Below are 27,746 nucleotides of genomic sequence, written 5' to 3' on the forward strand. Positions count from 1 at the left end.
GGACCCCTCCTGTATCAAGGATGACATGGTTTTGCTAAATTTAGAATTTAGCTGAATTTCAGAGTGATTCAGGTAATGAAGTTTGATTTGTCTCTATCAACTCAAGTCACTGTGTCACTCCAGTCAAATCTGTGATTTTCTGTAATGGCTTTGATAAGCTTATCTGATGCAGAATGAGCTGCATCCATGCAGAGTTTGGGATATAATAAACTGGTGTCAGGATGAACATTTTCCATTGTAAAGCCTATATTTCTATTTTTGTTATCTCTCCTAAATGAACAGTGTAATGCTGCCTTTCCACTGTAAGTTTTTGATGAATTCCTTTTACATTCAAATAGTATATTCCATCTAAGAGAAGAAAAATATCTACCCTTGAACCCTTCTACAGATTGATCAGGTATTTTTGATAACAAATGTGACAGGAAAATTCAGTTTCAATCTATGCCTTTAAACAACCGTAATTTTGAAATTCCCCCTGACCCTATGGGCTATGTACAGGACTTGTCTTCTGTCTCCAAATCTAACACATTGCAACTTTGAATGGATCACATGCATCAGGAAGACTGCCAGCAGAACCCACCAACCAAAAGATGCCTGTGTCCACTTCACAAAGACACGGAGTCTTGCCTATAATATTCCTGCAATTCTAAATTTAGAATTTAGCTGAATTTCAGAGGGTTTCAAGTAATGCAGTTCTATTTGTAAGTCTCTAACAACTCAGTCACTGTGTTCCACTGCAGTTAACTCTGTGATCTTCTGTAATCGCTTTGAAGAGCTTACCTGATGCAGAATGAGCTCATTCAAGCAGAGTTTTGGATATAATAAACTCGTGTCAGAATGAACATTTTCCATTGTATAGCCTATAATTCTATTTTTCTCATCCTTCCTAAACTAACAGTATAGTGCTGCCTTACAAGTGTAAGTTTTTCATGAATTCCTTTTTATTCAAATACTATATTCCATCTAAGGGAAGTAAAATATATACCATGAACTTCTACGGATTTATCAGGTATTTTTGATAACAAATGCAGCAGGAAATTTCAGTTTCAATCCAATTCTAATTTGTGTCTCTGATCAACTGTAGTGTTGGTTTTCTTAGATCAGTCCCCCTGACCCTGCTGGCTGCATGCAGGCCTTCTGTTCTGTTTCCAAATCTAGCCCATTCCTTCTTTGATTTCTAATGTTTTATTTATTTATCCATGAGACACACACACACACATACAGAGAGAGAGATGCAGAGACACAGGCAGAGGGAGAAGCAGACTCCATGCATAGACCTGATGTGGGACTCGATCCCTGATCGCCAGGATCAGGCCCTGGGCTGAAGGTGGCACGAAACTGCTGAGCACCCGGGTACCCCCCCTTTCCATCTTTGAATGGATCATATGCATCGGGAAGACCGCAAGCAGGGCCCACCACCCAAATGGCACCTGTGTCACCTGCACAGAGACATGGGGTCCTAGCAATAATATTCCTGCAATTCTGGTCCTTTGGGAGCATCTGTGCCCTCCTTGAAGCCCCAGTCTCACTGCTAGGTGGTGCATTGCTCCTTATCTCACTTGTTGGATGACCTTATGTGCATGGACCACATATGTCTATAATTACTTCTTGAAACATAATATAATATTAGTACAATACTCAGTAGGCTTGTACAAACGAAAATGAGTCCTTAGGATCCAGAATCAGAGTAGGGGCGAAAATATGTTTACGACACTCTGAAACAAAACACCAGTGTCCAAAGTTCACCTCCAACATATAAATCAGAAAAAATTCGCCACACCATCTTTAGTATAAGAAAATATGGGATAGAGAAGTTAACATGTCAGAAGATTAGGGGGACTCAGGCCTTGTCACATCCCTGGAGCAGCTGGATAGTTATTGAATCATTTCGAACATCCATAAAATTGATCAGAGTTGAAAAAACAACAACAGCAATACTTCTAATAGAATACTGAGGAGGTTTTGGAGTTTTGGAGCTGTGCATGTTGACATTGGGGAGATACAACCATAAGGATGACAGCAGGAGGGAGGTTGCTTGCAGAAGCTACTGTTAAGGATTTTAAGGACAAGAGAGGAACATATGAACTTGTAGAATTCTACTCCTGAGGTGGACAAACCTCACATGACGGTGCTCAAATGGAAAAATGGGGAAATTTCCTGGAAGTAAGGACCCCCTAAGTGCCAAGAAGAAAAAGTGGCACCATGTGATGGATGGGTAAGAAGGACAGGAACCTGAAGACGTGTGAACATTGGGTCTGAGTGCAGGCGTTGTGCTTTGTTTCCATAAACTGAACACTGTGTGGTCATGGGACCTCTATTCTGAGACGAGCAGTCAGGAAGTAAACTTACTCTCATGTCACCCCCTCAGAGGACCTGCCCAGGTCCACATTACAGGAGCTTTTCATATTGTCATTTAGAGACCCATTCATGTGCCTGAGATAAACCAGCTCAGAGACAGGTACGGTGAACACATGATTCAGATGTCAACTGAGGACAGATAGGGCTCGATGGCTCTCCTATGAGGGCTCCCTGAAGACTCTGGGGTGGAAACATTCAATCTCAGGCTAGAGATAGGAGGCCATGTTCATAACGGCTCTCTGATGCAGTCAGGAAGAGTCACAAAACCCTAATACAGGCCTCAACAAGGTGGGGTGTCAGCATCTACAGAGGAAACAATACCAACAGCAAATGATAACAATCCATTACCAATTGCACTGTGCATTTAGACATCCAGGTAAGCCCAGCTCAGGTCGAGGGCTGCACACAGCAAGAGGAACTGTGTGCTCCATCCCTTCCACCATCATCTCACATCTATTTTCTGAGTGTTCATGTTTGGGGACAGCTTCTATTTGTATAAATGTTGATAAAATCATCACAGCCAACCAATGCCCTGCTTCTGAGCATTCAGAGCTACTCCCCTGCCTTTCTGTCTATGAGTGGACTTACCTTCCCTGAAATAGCTTCACTGTCATGTAAGTTCACATGTAGACTATGGAATAGGATGGTAGAGCTATTAGACATTGACATAACCAGGTCATGTTACCAGGTTGTTGCAAATTCCATGACAAAATGACTGAATTTAAATAAAATGATAAGAGGTAAATAAGTCGTGTAGGTCCCTTGAGGGGTTCCATTGAGGAAATCTTAAAGGGAAACTGATCTCATGTCCAGAGAGAGAGTCACAGATGGTTGAAATGAGGATACCGGCACCAAATGTTCATCCAGTGACAAGGGACACACCTAACAGCCATCAGTACAACACAACCCTGTAAGGTGATGGTGAGACACAAATCTCACTGGGTCATCACATCCTCATCTTCTGGAAATGTTATAACAGAACATCCTTAAACTGAAGTTCCAAAGTGTCTGAGTATCTCTGACTCTCTTGTATCATTGTTCTCCTTCTGTTCAGTGTGTCCACTGTGACTTTTTGACAGATACCTATGGTTTGCAAAAGATTAGTCCTAGTTCCAGGTGAGAAATGCACCCTTCACTGGATGAGGGCGGTTACGTGATACTGCTCACAACAAAAACAGCAGGGCCATGCCAGTGCATCCATGTGTCCCTAATGTCTCTGGGTGTGACATAAAAATCTTAGGATTATATGTCCATACTCTGTGAAAAATGTCCAGGATGCTTTCTCAAGGATTGCTTTGAATATATAGAAGGTTCTGGGCAACATAGAGATTGTCACAGTATTTATTTTTGTTTTTTTTTAAGATTTTATTTATGCATTTATGATAGAGAGAGAGAGAGAGAGAGGCAGACACAGGCTGAGGGAGAAGCAAGACCATGCAGGGAGCCTCAAATGGGACTTGATCCCAGGACTCCAGGATCACACCCTGGGCCAAAGAGAGGCGCCAAACCGTTGAGTCAAGAAGGGATCACCAATATTTTTGTTTTTGTTTTAAAGATTTATTCATTTATTCAGGAGAGTCACAGAGACAGAGGAAGAGACATAGGCAGAGGGAGAAGCAGGCTCCCTTCCAAAAGCCTGATGCAGGACTCCACCCCAGGACCCCAGGATCACAACCCTAGCCAATTGCAGAAACTAAACCTCTGAGCAACACAGGTGCCCTGACAATATTCGTTGTTGTAATCTATAAGCACAGAATGTTTTCCATCTCTTTGTGTCTTCCTCAATTTCTTTCCTAAGTTGCCAAACAGGTAGAATCATTTTGGAAAAAAAAAAACAGAAACAAAACTACAGCAGGAGGGCATAACAATGTTTGTAGAGAAGTTCTATTATAAAGCCTTTATCATCAAGATAGCCTGGTACTGGCAAAAACAACACATAGATCAATGAAACAGAGCAGAGAACGCAGAAAGGGACCCTCAGCTCTATGGGCAACTACTCCTCAAAAAGCAAGAAAAAAATATCTAATGAAAGAAATACACATCCAAAAATGGATCTGAAAAATATTGGACAGCCACCTGCATAAAAATGAAAGTGGACCATTCTGCTACACAAAGCACAAAGATAATCTCAAAATAATGAAATATTGAAATCTGAGAGCTGTTCATCCAAATCCTAGAGGCAAATTCAGGTAGCATCTTTTTGTCCTCAGTTTCAGTGACTGCTAAGAAGGCATCTCTCAAAAGGCATAAGAAACAAAGGGAAAAATAAACTGTTAGGACTTCATCAAGATAGAATCTGTACAACAATGCAACAGGCAACAAAACAAAAGGCAGCCTGCAGAATAGGACAAGATATTTCCTTAACAAATTCAGCTCCCAACAAAACAATCAATCCAGTCAAGAAATGGGGAGAATACATGAACAGGCTTTTCTCCAAAGAAGACTGACAAATGGCCAACTGGCAGAGGAGAAAATGATCCACATGAGTTGTCATCAGGGAAATACAAATGAAAACCACACTAAGATCCCACTTATACAACTCAGAATGGATAAAGTAACAAGGCCAGAAACAATAAATGTAAGGGAGAATATTGAGAAAGCAGAACCCTCTTTCATTCCTGGTGGGAATTAGGCTTGTAGAGCCACTACCGAAAACAGGATGGAATGTCCTAAAACATGAGAATAGAGCCACCTCAGGAACCAGCCATTGCACTAAAGGCTATTTACCCCAAAGACACAGATTTAATGAAATGAAGGGACACTTGCACCTCAATGTTCACAGCAGCAAAGTCCACAACAGCCAACTGTGGAAGGAGCCTCAGTGTCTATTGACAGATGAATGGATAAAGAAGCTGTGGTCTATGTATACAATGGGATATTAATCAGCCATTAGAAAAAAGGAATACCCACCAATTGCTTCGACATGGATGGAACTGGAGGATATTATGCTGAGTGAAATATGTCAATCGGAGAAGGAAAAACATTTTATGGTCTCATTCTTTGGGAATATAAAAAACAGTGAAAGGGATTATAGGGGAATGGAAAGGAAATGAGTGGAAATATAAGAGAGGGTGACAGAAGTTGAGAGACTCCTAACTCTGGGAAAAGAACAAGGGGTAGTGGATGGGGAGGTGGGCGGGGGTTGGTGGTGACTGAGTGACGGGCACTGAGGGGGACACTTGATGGGATGAACACTGGGTGTTATGCTATATGTTGGCGAATCCCACTCCAATAAACAATATACAAAAATAAGGTGTGCTTTATATATACAATGGGATATTACATAGCCTTCAGACACAATGAATATCATGAAATAATATTTCCGTCAAATGGATGGAACTGGAGTCATTATATTGAGAGAAATAAATCCATTACAGAAAGGCAATGATATGGTCTCAGTGATATTGAAAGAGACCATAAGGGAAAGAGTGAAAAAGTGGGGTAAGACTAGAGAGGAAGACAAATCATGAGAGACACTTAAGTCTGGGGAAAAAAACTGAGGGTCACTGGAAGGAAGGAGGTGGGGAATGGGGTCACGGGGTGATCGGAGTTAAGGAGGTTACGTGATGTGATGAACACTGAGGGTATAGTGAATGTTGGTAAATTCAATTTAAATAAAGAAAAAAATGACTTCAGCCTCTGCCCCCTGTTGGAAAATCATACATAAACTGGGCAGATCAAACAACAGACACTCATTCTCACAGATCTGGCGTCTCAGTCATCTGAGGTCCAGGGACAGGAAGCTGTGGTGTCTGGAGAGCGCCCACATCCTACCCCGTCCTTTCCCAGGCACCTCAAAACGGGCCAGGGTGCAGGGAGCTTTCCCAATCCTGGTGTATAAGGGCCCTGATCCCATCATGAGGCTGCATTTCCAAACCTAAATGGTCCCCTAAGGCTCCATCTCCTCCCCCATATCATGGACATTAGGTTTCACCACAGGGATGGTAAAGGTCACAACCAGTTAGCTGACATAAGCACCTGAAGCATCCATGAGTTTTGCCCTGCAGGTCGAAGGTCCTTCAATCCAGCTCCTCTCCCTGAGGATCCTCATGGTCCAGTAGAAGCTACTGGTCGCTGAGTACACCAAGTACACATGACCTTCAGAACCAGATGGTTCCTTGGGAAGAGGACAGCATCCATCTGAGACCTGGATAGGATCTTGGACTATTTGTATTATTATTTAAAGTTTTGTGCCGCTTCCATATATTATTCATCTCCTTTCCATATGATTCAGACACTTGTCTACTGAGAATGTCCATGTTTCTCTTTTGTCCTTCCGGTTTTACCCTGGTTTAGTGAAATTCCTCACACCATATCCAGTCTTTATTAACTGGGAGCTCCCTGAAATTCCTTCCTCATTCTTCTCCTCCACCCAAAGTAAAATAAATCAAACAATAACCCCTGAGTTCTCTCTTTTGATGCAGTTGGGACACTAACTCCACACAAGCCCTTCCTGGAGCAGGACGCCATACCCACCACTTGCCCACAACACACACCAAGAGCCAGTGTCATTCCCTGGCACCATACAGGCATTTGTGACATGATGAGAGGCCGGCCTGGCTCTCATCAGACATGAAGGTGAAGGTGATGAAAGGTTATACTCTCATTATTGCGTGTGTGTGTGTGAATGACCTCTGAGTCCACTTCCCTACCATGTCAGCTGGGAATCTCTCTCACTCCCAGGCTGTTATTAACATTTTTGTATTATGTCTCTTTTCTCGTGTGTTGACTGGGGATTTCTATATACCAAGATGTGCAAGACAGTATGTTAGCTTGGGGTCCTGTGATCCATAGTGAGTGCCACTAGGACTCATGAAAAGTTTCAGATGATGTCAATGGAGTTATTTGTAATTGGTTAAAATTTTGGGTCAGGAAAAGTTAAGTATAAGTAAGTGCAAGTGATATCATTGAATTCTAAGTCTCTTAGAAAGAGACTGAATAGGTAAACACATAATCAAGTGTTGAGAGGGGCTCCCTGGGGGAAACTGCTCCTTGGAGAGGAAGCCCTGACCCTGACAGGAAACCTGCCCAGAACCAGCCTCTGCACCTGCTCCTGGGACTTCAAGATAGAAGTGGTGAGGAGTGCGCACCCCCTGGTGGTCCTGATCCCCACCTACAGGGAGGTTTGTGTCTGGGCTCACAATGATTTCCCCTGACTGTGTCTGCACAGTAATATATGGCCGTGTCCTCGGCTCTCAGGCTGTTCATCTGCAGATACAGCGTGTTCTTGGCATTGTCTCTGGAGATGGTGAATCGGCCCTTCACAGTGTCTGCATACCTTGAGATACTTCCATCATACCTAATCCATGAGACCCACTGCAGCCCCTGCCCTGGAGCCTGGTGGACCCAGCTCATTTCACTGCTACTGAAGGTGAATCCAGAGGCCACACAGGAGAGTCTCAGGGACCCTCCAGGCTTCACCAAATCTTCCCCAGACTCCACCAGCTGTACCTCTCCCTGGACACCTGCAGACACAAGACATCCTGGTCAAACAACTGTCCCACATCCCCAGTTTCTCTCACTCACTTCCACTCACAGACTCAAGGTCTCTGGTTCTCTATGAATTACCTTTTAAAATAGCGACAAGGGAAACCCAGCCGAGCACACACTCCATGGTGGTTTGTCTCTGTTGTGTCCTGATCAGTGAATCAGGTCACCTTGGGATCCTGGGGCTGGGTCTTCTCTCCCAGCTGCAGGGTCAGGACTGGGTCGGTTTAATCAGTGGCGGGAGGTCCCTATTTGCATGTCCTCTGACTATATAACCAGCTCCAGACTTACATTCGTGTATTTAAAAGCCAGAACAAATGTGGCACCACAATTCTATAGCAATTTGTGTAGATGGCCTTCTGACTATATGAAGTTCTAGGCACAGTTCTTTTTGAGTTTCTGTGTGTATTTTCAAAGACACGCATCAATATAGGTCATTTTCTGGAGAAATTTCAATTTATTAGTAAAATTTAATCCTAAATATTTATTTTTCGTGCCAGTGTAAATCGGATTATTTTGTTATTTTGTATATGTAATTTGTTGTTATTTTGTAGGAATATATCTTTATTTTATTTGCTGATTTTATATCCTGATTTTTTTTCTGAGCTCATGAGTTATTTTTCCAGTTTTTATGTAAGGTTTTTACTCATTGACTCTATTAAGATATTGTCATAGGAAAACTCATTATTTTCTTTACAGGTTACCAAGTTCTCTTTTTTTTTTTAAAGTAGTTTTCTTGCTACGTTTTCTGGCAGGTCCTCCAGTCTGGGGCAGAATGTATTTTCCTCTTGTCTTCAGGATGCATTGACTGTTCTAATCATGCAGTTGATATAAGGCAGACCTAGAGGAGACAATAAATTTCATTTTGCATGTGGATGACCTACCTAATATAAAGTGAGAGTTGACAACTCAAATCAGGACTGAGTGTCTCTTCATGTCTTCCGTCCATTTATGATTGTAGTTTTCCCTTTGTGGTTGTTTAGTTTGGTAATTTGTTTTTCGACTTTGGAAACCTGCCATAATCTGGAGATAGATTTGCAAATCTCTTCTCCCATTGTTTTTATTCTTTTGGAAGATGTTATTTGTTCATTCATGAGAGACAGAGAGAGAGAGAGAGAGAGAGAGAGAGATGCAGAGACGGGCAGAGGGAGAAGTGGGCTCCCCACAGGGAGCCTGATGCTGGTCTCAATCCTAGAGCTCTAGGACTCCCTGAGCCAAAGACAGATGCTCAAGCTACACAGGGATCCCAATATTTCCAATTTGTTAGGTTGCCTTTAAATTATGTTGAGTGTGGGATCCCTGGGTGGCGCAGCGGTTTGGCGCCTGCCTTTGGCCCAGGGCGTGATCCTGGAGACCCGGGATCGAATCCCACGTCGGGCTCCCGGCATGGAGCCTGCTTCTCCCTCTGCCTGTGTCTCTGCACCTCTCTCTCTCTCTGTGTGTGTGACTATCATAAATAAATAAAAAAAAAATTAAAAAAAAATAAATAAATAAATTATGTTGAGTGTTTCCACAGCTGTAAGACAGCTCCTTCCTTGGTGTAGTCCATAGAGTTCATTTTTACTTTTGTTTCCCTTCCCTTTGGAGATGCGAGTACCAGGAACCCGTTTGCGGCCGAGGTCACAAAATCTCCTTGATTTTGATGTTTTCTTGCCTCACATTTAGGTCTTTCATCTACTCTGAGTTTATGTTTGTGTGGAGTGTAAGAATGGCCCAGGTTCATTCTTCTACTTGCAGCTGTCCAATGTTCCCAACACCACTTGTTGTAGAGATTGTCCTTTTTCCAGTTGATAGTTTTCTGTACTTTGTTGAAGATAAGTTGACCATAGAGCTGTGTGTCCATTTATGGGTTCTCTATTCTATTCCACTGACCATGTGCCTGTTTTAGCGCCACTATTATACTGTTTGGACGATCACAACTTTGAAATCCGGAATTGTGATGGCTTTTGCTTTTTTTTAAGGTTTATTTATTTACTCATGAGAGACACAGAGAGACAGAGAGAATGGCAGAGACACAGGCAGAGAGAGCAGCAGGCACCATGCAGGGAGCCTGATGTGGGACTCATTCCCAGGTCTCCAGGATCAGGCCTGAACAAAAAGGTAGTGCTACAATGCTGAGCCACCCAGGTTGCCCTGATTTGTTTTTTGTTTCAACATTCTTTTGCCTAGTCAGAATCTTTTCTGTTTAGTTCTAAAATTTAGACTTGTTCCATTCCCTAGAAAAATGTTGGTGGTGTTTTGATAGTGTTCATATTGGATGCATAGATTGCTGTTGGTGGTTTAGATATTATATGAATATTTATATTTCCAATACAAGAGAATAGACTGTTTTCCATATATTTCTGTCTTCTTTAATGTCTGTCATATGTATTTTAGAATTTTTAGACTATAGGTCCTTTCCTCTTTGGTTAGGATTATTCCTCATTATCTGAAGTTTTTTTTGTTTTTCAAATTTTATTTCTTAATTATTTTTCATTGCAGTGCACTTTGCCAACATATAGTATAACACTCAGTGCTCATCAGGTCAAGCTTCATAGCCCGTCACCCAGTCACCCCTACCTCCGGCGACCTCCCTTACCACTCACTACCCCTTCCCAGAGTTCCTTTCCCAGAGTTAGGAGTCTCTCATATTCTGTCGACCTCTCTGGTATTTCCCACTCATTTTATCTCCTTTCCCCTTTACTCTTTTTCACTACTTTTTATATTCCCTAAAGGAATGAGACCATATATTCGTTCTTCTGCGACTGACTTACTTCACTCAGCATAATACCCTCCAGTTCCATTCACGTCGAAGCAAATGGTGGGTGTTCTTCATTTCTAATGGCTGAGTAATATTCCATTGTATATATAGGCCACATCTTCATTATTGATTCATCTTTCGATGGACACCGAGTCTCCTTCCACACTTTGGCTACTATGGACCTTGCTGCTATAAACATTGGGGTGTGGGTGTTGTGGTCTTTCACTGCATCTGTATCTTTGTAGTAAATCCCATTAGTGCAATTGTTGGGTCGTAGGAAATCTCCAGGGGAAGTCGAGAGATTCATAATATCTAGAACTAGACATTACATTCAAAATATTGAATTAGAAACAGACATCCGTTATTGATGTCAGGTGGTGAAATTAAGGGGAACAGCACAGAGTAAACCTGAATCGTCGAGCTCTGACCTATTCCCTATAGAGGAATAGTAGCTCCAGATTAATGCCAGTAGACACTTGTTCATGCTTTCTGAGTATCCAATAGCACCTAGTATTAACAGGCCTTTCCCATCAGTGCAGGAAGTCCTGAAACACGGATGTCATGAGATGATGGGTGTCTGGACAGGCTGCAAGTGAGGTGTGGGCCTGGTTGAATTAGGAAAGGCAAAAAAAAAAAAAAAAAAAAAAAGGAAAGGCAGCTGTGGTTTCAATTTCAACCTGAAATCTGGCATTGTGATGCCCCCAGCTATGGTTTTCTTTTTTAAAATTCCCCTCGCTATTCGGGGTCTTTTCTGATTCCATACAAATCTTAAAATAATTTGTTCCAACGCTCTGAAGAAAGTCCATGGTATTTTGATAGGGATTGCATTAAACGTGTAAATTGCCCTGAGTAACGTTGACACTTTTACAATATAAATTCTGCCAATCCATGAGCATGGAATATTTTTCCATCTCTTTGTGTTTTTCTCAATTTCTTTCAAAAGTGTTTTATAGTTTTTAGGGTATAGATCCTTTACCTATTTGGTTAGGTTTATTCCTAGGTATCTTATGCTTTTGGGTGCAATTTCATGGTTTTGACTCCTTAGTTTCTCTTTCTTCAGTCTCATTGTTAGTGTACAAAAATGCCACTGATTTCTGGGCATTGATTTTGTATCCTTGGCCATGCTACCAAATTGCTGTATGAGTTCTAGCAATCTTGGGGTGGAGGCTTTTGGGTTTTCTATGAAGAGTATCATGTCATCGGTGACGAGGGAGACTTTGATATCTTCTTTGCCAATTTGAATGTCATTAATGTCTTTTTGTTGTCTGATTGCTGAGGCTAGGACTTCCAGTACTACGTTGAATAGCAGTGGTGAGAGTGGACATCCCTGTCTTGTTCCTGATCTTCGGGGAAAGGCTCCCAGTGTTTCCCCATTGAGAATGATATTTGCTGTGGGCTTTTCGTAGATGGCTTTGAAGACGTTGAGGAATGTTCCCTCCATCCCTACACTCTGAAGAGTTTTGATCAGGAATGGATGCTGTATTTTGTCAAATGCTTTCTCTGCATCTAATGAGAGGATCATATGGTTCTTGGTTTTTCTCTTGCTGATATGATGAATCACATTGTTTTATGAGTGCTGAACCAGCTTTGTGTCCCAGGAATGAATCCTACTTGGTCATGATAAATAATTTTCTAATGTACTTTTGGATCCTATTGCCTAGTATCTTGTTGAGAATTTTTGCATCCATGTTCATCAGGGATATTGGTCTGTAATTCTCCTTTTTGGTGGGGTCTTTGTCTGGTTTTGGAATTAAGGTGATGCTGGCCTCATAGAACGAATTCGGAAGTACTCCATCTCTTTCTATCTTTCCAAACAGCTTTAGTAGGATAGGTATGGTATCTTCTTTAAACATTTGACAGTATTCCCCAGGGAAGCCATCTGGCCCTGGACTTTTGTGTCTTGGGAGGTTTTTGATGACTGCCTCAATTTCTTCCCTGGTTTTTGGCCTGTTCAGGTTTTCTATTTCTTCCTGTTCCAATTTTGGTATTTTTAGTTTTCCGGGAATGCATCCATTTCTTATAGATTGCTTAATTTATTGGCATATAGCTGTTCATAATATGTTTTTAAAATCGTTTGTATTTCCTTGGTGTTGGTAGTGATCTCTCCTTTCTCATTCATGATTTTATTAATTTGAGTCTTCTTTCTCTTCTTTTTAATAAGTCTTGCTAATGGTTTATCTATCTTATTAATTCTTTCTAAGAACCAACTCTTGGTTTTGTTGATCTGTTCCACCGTACTTCTGGTCTCTATCTCGTGGAGTTCTGCTCAAATCTTTATTAACTCTCTTCTTCTGGGTGTAGGATATATTTGCTGTTTTTTTGCTAGCACCTTTAGGTGTAAGTTTAGCTTTTGTATTTGAGTTCTTTCCAGTTTTTGAATGTTGCTTGTATTGCGATGTATTTCCCCCTCAGGACTGCTTTTGCTGCATCCCAAAGATTTTGAACGGTTGTATCTTCATTCTCATTAGTGTCCATGAATCTTTTTAATTCTTCCTTAATTTCCTGGTTGACCCTTTCATTTTTTTGCAGGATGGTCCTTAACCTCCATGTGTTTGAAGTCCTTCCAAACTTCTTGTTGTGATTTTGTTCTAATTTCAAGGCATTATGGTCTTAGAATATGCAGGGGACGATCCCCATCTTTTGGTATCAGTTCAGACTCAATTTGTGACCCAGTATGTGGTCTATTCTGGGGAAAGTTCCATATGCACTTGAGAAAAATGTGTATTGAGTTTAGTTTGGATGTAAAGATCTGTAGATATCTGTGACATCCATCTGGTCCAGTGTATTATTTAAAGCTCTCTTTTCTTTGGAGATATTGTGTTCAGAAGACCTACCGAGTGTAAAAAGTGCTAGATTGAAGTCACCAAGTATAAGTGTATTATTATCTAAGTATATCTTAACTTTGCACATGAATTGATTGATATATTTGTCAGCTCCCACATTTGGGGCATATATATTGAGGATTGTTAAGTCCTCTTGTTGGATAGATCCTTTAAGTAGTGTGCTTTTGCATCTCTCACTATAGTCTTCGGGGTAAATTTTAGTTTATCTCATATAAGGATGGCTACCCCTGCTTTCTTTTGAGGACCATTTGAGTGGTAAATGGTTCTCCAAACTTTTATTTTCAGGCTATAGGTGTCCTTCTGTCTCAAATGAGTCTCTTGTAGACAGCAAATAGATGGGTCCTGTTTTTTTATCCAGTCTGGAACCCTGCGCCTTTTGATGGGGTCATTAAGCCTTTTCACATTCAGAGTTACTATTGAAAGATATGACTTTAGGGTCATCATGATATCTATTCAGTCCTTGTTTTTGTGGATTGTTCCACTTGACTTCTTTTTAATGCAGAATTTTAAGAGTCCCCCTTAAAATTTCTTGCAGAGCTGGTTTGGAGGTCACATATTCTTTCAGTTCTTGCCTGTCTTGGAAGCTCTTTATCTCTCCTTCCTTTCTGAATGAGAGCCTTGCTGGATAAAGTATTCTTGGTTGCATGATTTCTAATTTAGGACCCTGAATATATCCTGTCAACCCTTTCTGGCCTGCCAGGTCTCTGTGGAGAGGTCTTCTGTTACCCTAATACTCCTCCTGATAGAAGTCAGGGATTTCTTGTGTCTTGCTGCTTTAAAGATTTTCTCTTTATCTTTGGAATTTGCAAGTTTAACTATTAAATGTCGAGGTGTCGAAAGGTTTTTTTGTTGATTTTAGGGGGGGGATCTCTCTATTTCCTGGATCTGAATGCCTGTTTCCCTTCCCAGATTAGGAAAGTTTTGAGCCATGATTTGTTCAAATACATATTCTGGCCCTCTGTCCCTTTTGGAGCCTCTGGGATCCCCAATTAAACATAGGATTTTCTTCCTTGGGCTGTCGTTTTTTTCCCTTAATCTATCCTCATGGTCTTTTAATTGTTTGTCTTTTTACCTCAGTTTCCCTCTTTGCCATCAACTTGTCTTTTATGTGTGGAATCAGAAAAGACCCCGAATAGATAGGGGAATATTATAAAAGAAAACCATATTTGGGGGCATCACAATGCCAGATTTCTGGTTGTACTACAAAGCTGTGGTCATCAAGACAGTGTGGTACTGGCACAAAAACAGACACATAGATCAATGGAGCAGAATAGAGAACGCAGAAGTAGACCCTGAAGCTTATGGTCAATTAATATTTGGTAAAGGATGAAAGACTGTCCATTGGAAGAAAGAAAGTCTCTTCAATAAATGGTGCTGGGAAAATTGGACATCCACATGAAGAAGAATGAAACTAGACCACTCTCTTTCACCATACACAAAGATAAACTCAAAATGGATGAAAGATCTAAATGTGAGACAAGATTCCATCAAAATCCTAAAGGAGAAATCAGGCAACACCCTTTTTGAACTCAGCCACAGTAACTTCTTGCAAGATACATCCAGGAAGGCAAAAGAAACAAAAGCAAAAATGAACTTTTGGGACTTCATCAAGATAAGAAGCTTTTGCACAGCAAAGTATACAGTCAACAAAACTAAAAGACAACCTACAGAATGGGAGAAGATATTTGCAAATGACGTATCAGATAAAGGGCTAGTTTCCAACACCAAAGAAACAAACAATCCAATCATGAAATGGGCAAAAGCCATTAAGAGAAGTCTCACAGAGGAAGACATAGACATGGCTAACAAGCACATGACAAAATGCTCTGCATCACTTGCCATCAGGGAAATACAAATCAAAACCACAATGAGATACCAACTCACACCTGGGAGAATGGGGAAAATTAACAAGACAGGAAACCACAAATGTTGGAAAGGATGTGGAGAAAAGGGAACCCTCTTGCACTGTTGGTGGGAATGTGAAATAGTGCAGCCATTTTGGAAAACTGTGTGGAGGTTCGTCAAAGAGTTAAAAATAGACATGCCCTACGACCGAGCAATTGCACTGCTGGGGATTTATCACAAAGATTCAGATGCAATGATACACCGGGACACCTGCACCCTGATGTTTCTAGCAGCAATGTCCACAATAGCCAAATTGTGGAAGGAGCCTCGGTAACCATCGAAAGATGAATGGATAAGGAAGATGTGGTTTAGTATACAATGGAATATTACCCAGCCATTAGAAATGACAAATACCCACCATTTGCTTCAATGTGGATGGAACTGGAGGGTATTATGCTGAGTGAAATAGGTCAATCAGAGAATGACAAACAGTATATGTTCTCATTCATTTGGGGAATATAAATAATAGTGAAAGGGAATGTAAGGGAAGGGAGAGGAAATGTGTGGAAATGTCAGAAAGGGAGACAGAAAATAAAGACTCCTAAGTTTGGGAAAGGAACTAGGGTGGTGGAAGGGGTGTAGGGCGGGAGGTGGGGGTGAATGGGTGACGGGCACTGAGAAGGGCACTTGACGGGATGATCACTGGGTGTTATTCTGTATGTTGGCAAATTGAACACCAATAAAATATATTTATTATAAAAAATAAAATAAAATCATCCCAGGGATGATTTCCTCTAGGTCATCCTGTGTGATCTGTGCGTGTCCTGTTGGATTCAGGATGCCAGGATTTTTGCATTTATGTGTATCTGAGATATTCTCCATGAGACCCTTCTTGGGTCCGTGGTGTGTGTTTGCTGTCAGACTCATCCTGTCCTCCTTAAATAAATTTGATCATGTTCCATTCTCCTTAGGTTTTGGAAGACGTTGAAATGTTTTGGCCTTAATTTTTAAGATATTTTGAGTATTTGTAAATATAGCCATCTGATTTGGCCTTTTCATTATTTTTTTTAACTTTCATTGTTTTCTTTAACGCAGAATATGTCTTAAAGATTTCATTCATTTATTTATGAGAGACACACTGAGAGAAGCAGAGACACAGGCAGAGGAAGTAACAGGCTGCATGTGGGGAGCCTGACATGGGACTTGATTCCAGGTCTCCAGGATCAGTCTTGGGCTGACGTTCCTGCTAAACCCATGAGACACTAGGGTTGCCACAGGGAGAGTTTTTGATAATGGTTTCAGTCTCTTTATCTGTTCTGTTTTGTTCATTTTTCATTTCTTCATGAAACAGTTTCATTTTACTGAAAATACTAGTAATTTTGTAATTTGCCTCAGTTATCCAATATCTTTGGTGTGTGTTGAGCTTGATAAGTTCATTGTAGATTTGAATTCGAGCCTTTAATCTGATAAGACATTTCCAAATATCTTCTTCCATTCTGTAGGTGGTCTTTTAATTACTTTGTGTGATTTCTTTGCTGTGAAAATGCTCTTTCCTTGATGAAGTCCCCATACTTCATTTTCCTTTTCTTCCCCTTGCCTCTGGAGACACGTCTGGAAATGGTTGCACCTAAGGTAGAAAAAGTGCTGCCTGTGTTTACCTGAGGATTCTGATGGTTTCCTGCTCACATTTAGATCCTTCATTAACTTTGAGTCCATTGTTGTGAATGTCAGAAAAGTGTCCCATTTCATTCTGCATGTGGGTCTCCAATATTTCCAAAACCATTTTTTGAAGAGATTTTATTTTTTTCCATTGGATATTCTTTCCTGTTTTGTCATAATTTTTGACCTTTTATTTCAGGGTCCATTTCTGGGTTCTCAGACATTTCTATTTCACTATACGTCTGTATTTGTGTCAGTGCCATACTGTCATGATGATCACAATGTTGTAATCTACCCGTCAACCAGAATCAGGATGTCTCCAGCTTTGCCCTGCTTTTTCAGGATTGCTATGGCTATTTGAGGTCTTATGGTTCCCTAAAAGTTTTCAGATTGTTTGCTCAAGCTCTGAGAATAATGCTGGTGATATTTTTATACACCTACTTTGAATGTGTTACTTGCTCTTGGTAGCATAGATATTTTATCAATATGTATTCCTCTAATCTATGAGAATAAATATTTTCAATCTATTTGTGTCTTTCTTACTGTCTTCCATAAGTATTCTGGAATTTTGCGACTGTACATCCTTCCCTCTTTCGTTAGGATTTTTCCTCATTATATTATTATTTCTGGTGCAAGTATAAATTGCATCAACTCCTTGATTTTCTCTTTTTCTGTTTCATTTGAACTATATAGAAAATCCGCTGACTTCCTTGTATTGATTTTAAAATACAATTCAGATTTTGCTGAATTCAGGTATCAGTTGTAGCAATTTTTTCAAAACAATCTTAGGATTTGAACTTAAAGTAACTTGTATGTGAAGAGTGAAAGTTTGACTTTTTCTTTGCTGTTTGTATGATTTTTCCTTCCCTTTGTTGTTTGATTGTTGAGGCTAGGACTTCTAGCACTATGGTGAAGAACAGTGGTGATGGTGGGCATCCCTGTCCTGTTCCTGATCTTAGGGGAAAAGCTCTCAAATTTTCCCTTCAAGGATGACATTCCCCATGTGTCTTCTGTAGGTGGCTTTTGTGAAGTTGAGAATGTCTCCCCATCTCTACACAGCAACATGTTTTTATCAAGAAAGTATAAACTCTTTCACGAAAATTTTTGAGTATCAGTTGAGAGGACAAAATGTCCTTTCCTTTTATTGATGACTCAAATCCCATTGTTTGATTTGCAGATACTGAACCACCCTTGCAGTCCAAAATTTAATCCCATTTGGTCCTGGAGAATTGTGCTATTAATGTACTGTTGGATCCTGTTTCTTAGGATCTTGTTGAAAATTTCGCATCCATATCCATCAAGTCTGTAATTCTCCTTTTCAGTTGGATCTTTCTCTGCTTTTGAGATGAAGGAAATGATACCCTCAGAAAATGAACTTAGAAGTCTCCTTTAATTTCTATTTTTGGAACATTTTCAGGATAGGTATTAATTCTTTTTAAATGCTTGTTGCATTCCCATGGGCAGCCATCTGTCCCAGGACTTTTGATTGTTAGAAGAATTTAAATATGTTTGATTTTCATTTCTTGGTTTTGGGTCTTTACAAATTTTCTACTCACTCCTGTTTCTGACTGGGTTGTTTCTACATTTACTTGAAGGCATCCATTTTTTCTCTGATTGTTGAATTTGTTGGCATGTTATTGCTCATAATGTTCTCTCTGTTTAATAATTTATTTTTAATTTATTTATTCAATATTTTATTTAAGTTCAATCTACCAGCATATAGTAACACCAAGTGCTCATCTCATTGAGTGCCTTACTTAGTGTCCATCACCCAGGTACCATGTCCTACCACACACCTCCCCTTCTGGAACCCTTTGTTCGAGTCCCAGAGATAGGAATCTCTCATGATTTGTCTTCCTCTCTGATTTATCCCCACACAATTTCCCTCCTTCCATTATGATCCCATTCACTTTTTCTCATATTCCACATATTAGTGAATCTATGATGATTGTCCTCTGACTTATTTCATTGGTAAAATACCCTGTAGTTCCATACACGTTGATGGAAATGGTACTTACTGATCCTTTCTAATGATGGAGAAATATCCCTTTGTATATATAAACTGTATCATGTTTATCAATTCATCTGACAAAGGACATCATGGCTTCTCTGGGAATTTGGCTCTTGTGGACATGGCTGCTACAAACATGGGGGTGCAGGTGTCCTGCCATTTCACTGCATCTGTATCTTTGGGATAAATCCCTGACAGTGCAATTGCTGGGTCTTAGGCAGATCTATTTTTAACTCTTTGAGGAACCCCACACAGTTTTCCAGAGTGGCTGCACCAGTTCACATTCCCACCAACAGTCCAAGATGTTTCTCCTTTCTCCACATCCTGCCCATTTGGTGTTTTCTTTCTTATTAATTTTCCTATTCTCTGTGGTGTGAAGTGTCAGCTGAATGTGTTTGGATGTGCTTTTTCCTGATAGAGAGTGATGTGGAGCATTATTTTCATGGACTTGTTGGCAATAAGTAGGTTTTTTTTGGAGAAATTTCCGTTCATGTTTTCTCCTCATTTCTGGACTGGATTCCTTGTTTCTTGTGTGTTGAGTTTGATAAGTTCTTTATAGATGTTGGTTACAAGTTCTTTGATTTTTCATTTACTAATATCATCTACCCTTCTGTATGTTGTGTTTTAGGTTTGTTGACAGTTTCCTTTGCTCTTCAGGACATTTTTTTTGATGGAGCTCCCAAAATACAATTTTGCTTTTGATTCCCAGATCATTATACATATGCCTTGCAAGAAATTGCTGGGGCTAAGTTTCAAAACATTGTTCTCTCTCTTATCCTCCTAGAGATTTTGATGGATTGTTGTCTCATATTTAGATCTTTTAACTATTTTGACTTTATCTTTTGTCTGGTATAAGAGAATGGTCTACTTTAATTCTTCTACATGTGTCATTCAATTCTCCCCGTGCCAATTATTTTTGAGAATATTTTATGTTCCAAGTGGACATTCTTTCCTATTTTATTGAAGATTATAGACTATATGTTTGAGGGTCCATTTCTGGATTCTCTATTCTGATGTATTGATCGTGTGTCTGTTTTTTTGACAGTACCACACCGTCTTAATGGTCACGGCTTTGTAGTACAGCTTGAAATCAGGCATTCTGAAGACCCAGCTTTGGTTTTCTTTCTCAACCTTACTCTGGCTATTGGAGCTCTTTTCTGATTTCATAGAAATCTGAGGATTATTTGTTCCATCACTAGGAAGAAAGCTTGTGGTATTTTGATAGGAACTGCATTCATTATCTAGATTGCCCTGGGTAGCATAGACATTTTCACAACGTTTATTCTTCTGATCCTTGAGCATAGAATGTTTCTCCATCTGTTTGTGTCTTCATTCATTTCTTTCATAAGTGTTCTCTAGATTTAAAGTACAGGTTCTTTACCTTATTGGTTAGGTCTATTCCTAGGTATCTTATATTGGAGACATTGTAAATGAGTTTAATACCCTAATTTCTCTGTTATCAGTATCATTGTTACTGTGTAGGAATGCAGCTGCCTTCTAGCTGTGGTGTATCTCCTGCCACATCCCTAAGTTGCTACGTCCTTTCTAGAAATTTTAGATGCCATCTCTTGTGGTTTATATAAAAATATCATGTACTCTGCAAAGAGGAAGAGTTTTAATTCATCTTTGCCATTTTGAATGCCTTTTATTTTGTTGTCTGATTGTTGATGCTAGGAATTCTATTTCTTTTGTGAGCAGAATCGGTGAGGGCCTGCATCTGTGCTGTCTTCCTGAGTTTAGGGACAAGCTCTTTTAATCCTCATTGAGTATGAGATTCACTGTGAACTTTCCTTAGATGGCTTTTAAGATATTGAAGCATGTTCCCTCTACCCTCTACTTTGAAGAGTTTTAATCAGGGATGCCTGCTGTAATTTGTCCTATGAGTTCACTGCATCTAGTTAGAGGACCATATACATCTTGTCTTTTCTATTTTTTTATAAAGATTTTATTTATTTATTCATGAGTGACAGAGAGAATGAGAGGAAGAGAGAGAGAGAGAGAGAGAGAGAGAGAGAATTTAGGCAGAGAACAAACAGGCTTCATTCAGGGAGCCTGACATGGGACTCAATCCTGGGACTCCAGGTAATGCCCTTGCCTGAAGGTAGGAACTAAACAGCTGAGCCACCCAGGCATCCCTCCTTGTCTTTTCTATTTTTTTACTATTACCTACAAATACTTATTGTAACACTTGAATAGAACTACAGGAAACTCTTGGCATTGATAGAAAATATTGATTCGTTGTTAGGTTACAAAAATTTATACATAGCAAAATTTAATGCTCTTTACATAGAATATATTAGACTACTTAAATAAAACTTTCAGAAATTCCTGGTAATAGCTACGAGAATTAGAAAAGTAAAATTAAGCTTGAGACATTGCATCTTCTAGAACACTGGACTCTAACAGCACCTCCACTGCTGGAAAAAATATTTAAGTCTGTCATGCAACAGGAAAACAAAGCAAGCTATTCTGGAACAACTGTTCTACACAGAAGAGAGCTTCTCCCAATTAAAAATGGTGAAAATCCAAATAAGCATTTTAGGCATTAACAAGAACAAAAAGAATCCAAATGAAATATTATACTTGATGTTCAATTTTAATAGCATCTTGATAAAGGTATGCTTCCTTTCATTTTAATACATTTCTGCTCATGTATATGTTTTAAAATCCAGGAAACAGCCAATCCAAAAGTTAATTGTTAACATGAATATGCATAATTAACCCTATATTATGCAGCCCCTTTAAAAAAGCACTGATGCACCCAACAGCTATAAGTATCATTTCATAAAGAACACAGTTTACCATCACTAATACCCAATACTTATAATCACTTAATGTGTTGGAACACAATGATTTAGAAGGCAAGTTTCTTTTGAAAATGGCTTAAACACAAGCAGGTGTTTTTTGCTGAACATTGAACTTGTATTATTTCAGGAAAGTTTTCAATTTAAAAATGAAATAAATGCCAATTCTAATTTAAACTACTTAAGTATTCAAGTCTATAAAAGTAGGAGGAGGTCTGTGGTTCATTTGTAAATGAGGTTTTTAGATAGTTGGTACAAAACGATAAACTTGCTATTCAGACCACATAAAAATGGTTCAGAATGGTGGTCATTTTAATAAGGTAACACTTCTTAATTAAGAAAAACGTTTGTGGAACAAAAGACTATGAAGGATTTTGAGTCTCTTGTTGTAAAATAAGTTCTTAGAAGTCTAAAACAAATACTTATTAAGGCAGAGCTGACATTTATTTTCCAGGATGAAGAATGACAACTGGTCCATTTTATTCAAGGAAGTCTATTATAAATTTTTTTTGGAAAGCTTGTCAATGAGTCAGAATCCAGCTTCTTCAATGGTAGGTGTAATAGATTTATAGTAGATCCTTTTAGCATTATTGAAAAATAGGTTTCTGATTGGATCAGGAGACTAATGCGTCCTGGACTTAAAGAATAGAGAAGTCAGTTAATTTAAAAAAAAGCCAATTGTTAAGAATCACAAGATCTTGAGCCAAAGTTTAATAAATGTCAGCTTTCAGAAATGGAACCCTCACCCCCATTCCATTTTATTCCCTATATAGGTAAACTTACATTAGGACGGATGGCATATGTGTACTGATGGTCAAATTCCTTGATGCTGGCACATCCTTAGTCACTCTCAAGGAGTATGCCATATTCCCATCACTCCTCTTGGTAGGATCGCTCTACCAATAAACGTGAATATGCCACAAATTTCAGAAAGATCAACAATCATTTTGTCAAAGTGTTGACTTTTAAAATGGCTAACATGAAACCTCCAATATCTGCTCTCAAGAAAAAGATTGACATACAGGAATGTTTTCCTAGAAATACATCCCCACAGCTTGAGAAAGACAGGGAAGTGTTTGTACTTCTATACTTGTTTGGTGGGATACATATCTGTACTGCAGATCAGCTGCCTGATGACTTCTCAGAGCTTCAAACTCGTCAGCTGTAACATTCTGGCAAACATTTATGTGTAAGAATTGAGTTGTTCTTTTGACCTAGCCTGGATATGTTGAAGTTCCTGTTCTTCCTTTGCCTGCATTTTGCTTGCCTCCTTTAAGTAAGCCCAGTGAGAAGACAGTATCATTAGGAAGTGATCTGGAAAGAAGGGTGAGCATGATTGGTAGTGAGCATGTCAGAAGGCAAAGCAAGCTGCTAGGCAGATTAGACCGTCTTTACTGTCAAAAGGTAGAGTCGGATATTCTGTATTAATACTCATTCTGCTGTCAGAGCCATCAGATACTGGAAGCATGCTCTACTAGTATGCTTAAGAGTTAAAAGGCTGAAAAAAATTAGTATACAGACATAATGAACTGAAAAAAATGGCCAAAGTTATTGTTAAGAAAAAGCAAAAATGAAATAGGAGAGGATGTTTTTTTGTTTTCTGGAGCATTTTTTGTTTTTGTTCTTGTTTCTTACCATTTTGGGAGTAATTTTAACTAACACAGACGTTCAGAAACACATTGTGTGCTTCTTTTAAAATCAGTGTCGTGCAAAGATCATTCCTCTCTGTGGATAAAAATCAATTCCAGAAAGGCCTAGAAGTGAATAATACTTATTTTGAGTAACGAATATAAACCATGTATTTAACATGGCAAAATTACCTGAATGTCAAGACTACAATTTTAAGACCTCTAAGCAAAGCACGCAGTCTGTGTTAACACATTTTCAGTAGTGAAACTCCAGGTTTTGTTCTCTGCCATTAGTGCATTTCAGAAAGTGTACAAATCCTTCTTCTTTTGAGTTGATGTGACCAACACTTCTTTCCCGCTTATTTTCTTCATCTTTCCTGCAAAATCTACATCTCCAGTGCCTCATATTTCCCTTTCAACATATCTGAGACTTTCAGATCCAGGCACAATTTCTGTTTACCTTAAAACCTGAAGTGCAGCTGGAGACCTGGGTCTGAAGAAACAGGGACTTGCACCAAAACGTGACAACACCAGGTTACTGATGGTGTGGCTCTGAAAGGAGGGACTGTGTTGTGCCAAGAGAACACATGCCCCACATTCAGATCCTGGTCTCATAGAAAACAACTGGGTGCTCTTTATTTTTCTTCACATTGTACTCTAGCTAGTGGCATACTTGGAGGGGCATTTATTTGGTAGTGAGCCATGTAGTCCGAAAATAATGTTTAGTCAAATTTAAAATATGTTTGCCTTTTTTCCCAGAGTCTAAGAAAACAAAATCCAGATGAAAACATCTCTCTGCCGTCTTCCCTCCAGCACTGGTATCGGTTATAAAGCAAGCAAAAGTAACGGACAATCATTGACAATGAATGAATAAAGAAGATGTGGTCTCTGTATACAATGGAATATTATTCAGCCATTAGAAACGACAAATACCCACCATTTGCTTTGACGTGGATGGACCAGGAGGGTTTTATGCTGAGTGAAATAAGTCAATCAGAAAGGACAAACATTATATGGTCTCATTCATTTGGGGAATATAAAAATAGTGAAAGGGAATAAAGGGGAAAGGAGAGAAAATGAGTGGGAAATATCACTGAGGGTGATAAATCATGAGAGACACCTAACTCTGGGAAATGAGCAAGGGGTAGTGGAAGGGGAGGTGGGCAGGGGGTGGGGTTGACTGAGTGACAGGCACTGAGGGGGGCACCTGGCAGGATGAGCACTGGCTGTTATGCTATATGTTGGCAAATTGAACTCCAATTAAAAAATAAGTCAAAAAAATTTTAAAAAGTAACAGGCAAGGCAGGTGTTACAAAGTTTTAGCGCTACATTTAGAGATACCGCTCCAACTTCCAGAAAGTTATTTTTTAATAGATCCTCACCAATGCCAGTACATAACTGAATCATTTTCACAACATGGAAATAGCCAGATCTCATCATTTTGTAATTCATTCCCCACATGTTGTTGCTATAACAGCATTGGGAAGGAGGAGTTAAGATTCTGGATCAGGGTCCTTGATCTTGTCTCGTAACTGGAATATGATAGACAGTTATGCAATCATTCTGATTTCTGATGAAATCAGAGGTCTGGGAGAGCAAAAACTGCAAGTCGACATGTAGAAAACCGACTACCTTTTGGACGTAGGAGGTGTGGATTTTGTCATGGAGACATATAGCTGTGGCGATGATGACAGGAGGGAGGCTGGTCCAGAATATTCTGCAGAGTAGTATGAGTAGCAGAGAGGAAAATCTGAACCTTTTGATGTCCGCCTCCATGGGGATGTGCTGCCTTCAAGGTGCACAGGTGGTAAAGAGGGAGGAATCCCAGGATACTAATGGGTCTAACGAACCCCAGTGTTGTAGGAAGAATGTGTGGCTCAAATGTGATGCACAGCAGTAAGGACAGGAGCATGGACGGTGGCTGAGGACAGTGAGTCCAGGTGTGGGCTTCCTGCTCTATTTTGTCATACCCCGAGTGTTATCCTGGGACCAGATTATAAAGGACAAACAAGAGATGAGACCCTGTTTAAGTGTTTCTGGGTGATGTCACTGCATTCCCAGACTCTGTAGATTAAACAACAGACACTCATTCTCACAGCTCTGGAGGTTGGGATGTCTGAGGTCCAGGTGCAGGCAGATGTGGTATCTGGAGAGTGCCCACGTCCTAGCGCGTCCTTTCCCTGTCACCTCATATGGGGCCCAGAGGCAGGGAGCTTTCCTAGACCTGGTGTATAAGGTCCCTGATCCCATCATGAGGCTTCACCTCCTGACCTAAGTGCTCCCCTAAGGCCCCACCCCATCCTCCCTTCACATGGACATTAGGTTCCAAAACAGGGATGTAGAGGTCACACAGAGTGAGCTGATATCAGCACCTGAAGGATCCATGAGATATTCCCTACAGGTGGAAAGTCCTCCTCCACCTTTGTGCTCTCAGTTCTCATAATAGTTTAGTTTAATTTGTCATCACACCTTATCTTTAATTGTCACCTGCTGACACCTGTGATCACCAGTCCTCCCTCTTCTCCTCCAGCCCCACCCATGGGATATCCAGCAGGAACCATTGAATTCCCTCCTTTGATGGAGATGTGACACTGAATCCACACAAGTCCCTCCTGGAGAAGGACCTCGTCCCTACCACTGTCCCACAACACACACCATGAGCCAGTGTCCTTCCAAAATCCAAGCACTTATGACGTGATGACAGGCCTGCCCTGCTCTCAACAGACACGATGATGAAGGTGATAAAGGTTTGTACTCTCATGTCTGTGTGTGTTTGGGGTGCTCTTCAGACTACACATCCTCACAACATACTTCTTGGGGCCCCTTGCTTTCCCAGATTCACATTGATATTGATTCTTTCAGAGTGGTTAAAGACTGAAGTCACACCGGCACTCCGTCTTCTCTCCATTTGATTTTTGAGCCCTTTGTAGTGTCATGACCAACATGAATTTTATGTTGTTTCTAAAATCCTTGCATATGAGAAATGATGAATACCCACCCTTTGCAACAACGTCGATGGAACTGGATGGTATTATGCTCAGTGAAGTAAGTCAATCGGAGAAGGACAAACATATGGTCGCATTTATTCAGGGAATGGAAAAATCGAGAAAGGGAATAAAGGAGAAAGGAAGGAAAATGAGGGGGAAATGTCAGGGAAGGAGACAGAACATGAGAGAATCCTCACTCTGGGAAATGAACAAGGGGTAGTGGAAGGGGAGGTCGGTGGAGGGTTCGGGTGACTGGGTGACAGGCAGTGAGGGGGGCACTTGGCCAGATAAGCACTGGGTGTTATGGTATATGTTGGCAAATTGAAATCCAATAAACATACACAAAATAAAATAAAATCATTGCACAATGAGCTGGGTAGTTGTTTCATGTTCCATGTATATAGCTGGGACTCTTATAGAAGAGAAGTTGTGGTAAATGGAGATATGGGTAATAAACTGGTTTTTATGGACAGTAGTAAGAAATTTTAAGCAGATTTGTCCTTGAGCATATAAGAAGAGTTGTTGACTAAATCCAACCAACTTTCCAAAACAGAAACTGAATAAGGAATAAGCAAAACAAGAGGCACTGCCATTTTTGGGTGTTGGAATATTTCACTTTCTATGACAACAAAGTGTGTAAGTTAGAGATTGAATACGTAAGCACAGAATCCTGTACCCAGAGAGACTCCCTTGGGGAAACTGCTCCTTGGAGAGGAAGACCAGACCCTGACAGGAAACCTGCCCAGAGCCTCCATCTGCATCTGCTCCTGGGCCTTCAACACAGAAGTGGTGAGGACTGTGCACCCCCTGGTGGTACTGATCCCCTTCTACAGGGAGGTTTGTGTCTGGACTCACACTGAGGTCGACTCACTGTGTCCTTCGCACAGTAATACACGGCCGTGTCCTCGGCTCTCAGGCTGTTCATCTGCAGATACAGCGTGTTCTTGGCGTTGTCTCTGGAGATGGTGAATCGGCCCTTCACAGCGTCTGCGTAGTATGTGCTACTTCCATCATACCAAATAACTGCGACCCACTGCAGCCCCTTCCCTGGAGACTGACGGACCCAGCTCATGTCATAGCTACTAAAGGTGAATCCAGAGGCCACACAGGACAGTCTCAAGGTCCCCCCAGGCTTCACCAGGTCTCCCCCAGACTCCACCAGCTGCACCTCACCCTGGACACCTGCAAACACAAGACATCCTGGTCAGGAAACTGTCCCACATCCCCTGTTTCTGTCACTCACCTCCACTCACATACTCAGGGTTTCTGGTTCTTCATGAATTACCTTTTAAAATAGCGACAAGGAAAACCCAGCAGAGCACAGACTCCATGGTGGTTTGTCTGTGTTGTGTCCTGAGCACTGAATGGGGTCACCTGGGAACCC

The 27,746-nt window shown here is 40.4% G+C and overlaps 1 pseudogene and 1 gene segment (V, D, J or C); both read right to left on the reverse strand.

The window, feature by feature from the left end:
* LOC144319975 (immunoglobulin heavy variable 3-23 pseudogene) overlaps positions 1–27,746 on the reverse strand; it is a 186,786-nt pseudogene that overhangs the window by 47,004 nt on the left and 112,036 nt on the right. The gene's annotated exons all lie outside the window — the stretch shown is intronic.
* Positions 26,848–27,746, reverse strand: part of LOC144321318 (immunoglobulin heavy variable 3-33-like) — a 47,515-nt gene continuing 46,616 nt past the window's right edge. Inside the window, 2 exon segments of the V gene segment in view lie at positions 26,848–26,918; positions 27,218–27,544. Of these exon segments, the coding sequence occupies positions 26,848–26,918; positions 27,218–27,544 (398 nt within the window).

This window comes from Canis aureus, chromosome 9 (genome assembly GCF_053574225.1).
Source record: "Canis aureus isolate CA01 chromosome 9, VMU_Caureus_v.1.0, whole genome shotgun sequence".
NCBI lineage: Eukaryota > Metazoa > Chordata > Mammalia > Carnivora > Canidae > Canis > Canis aureus.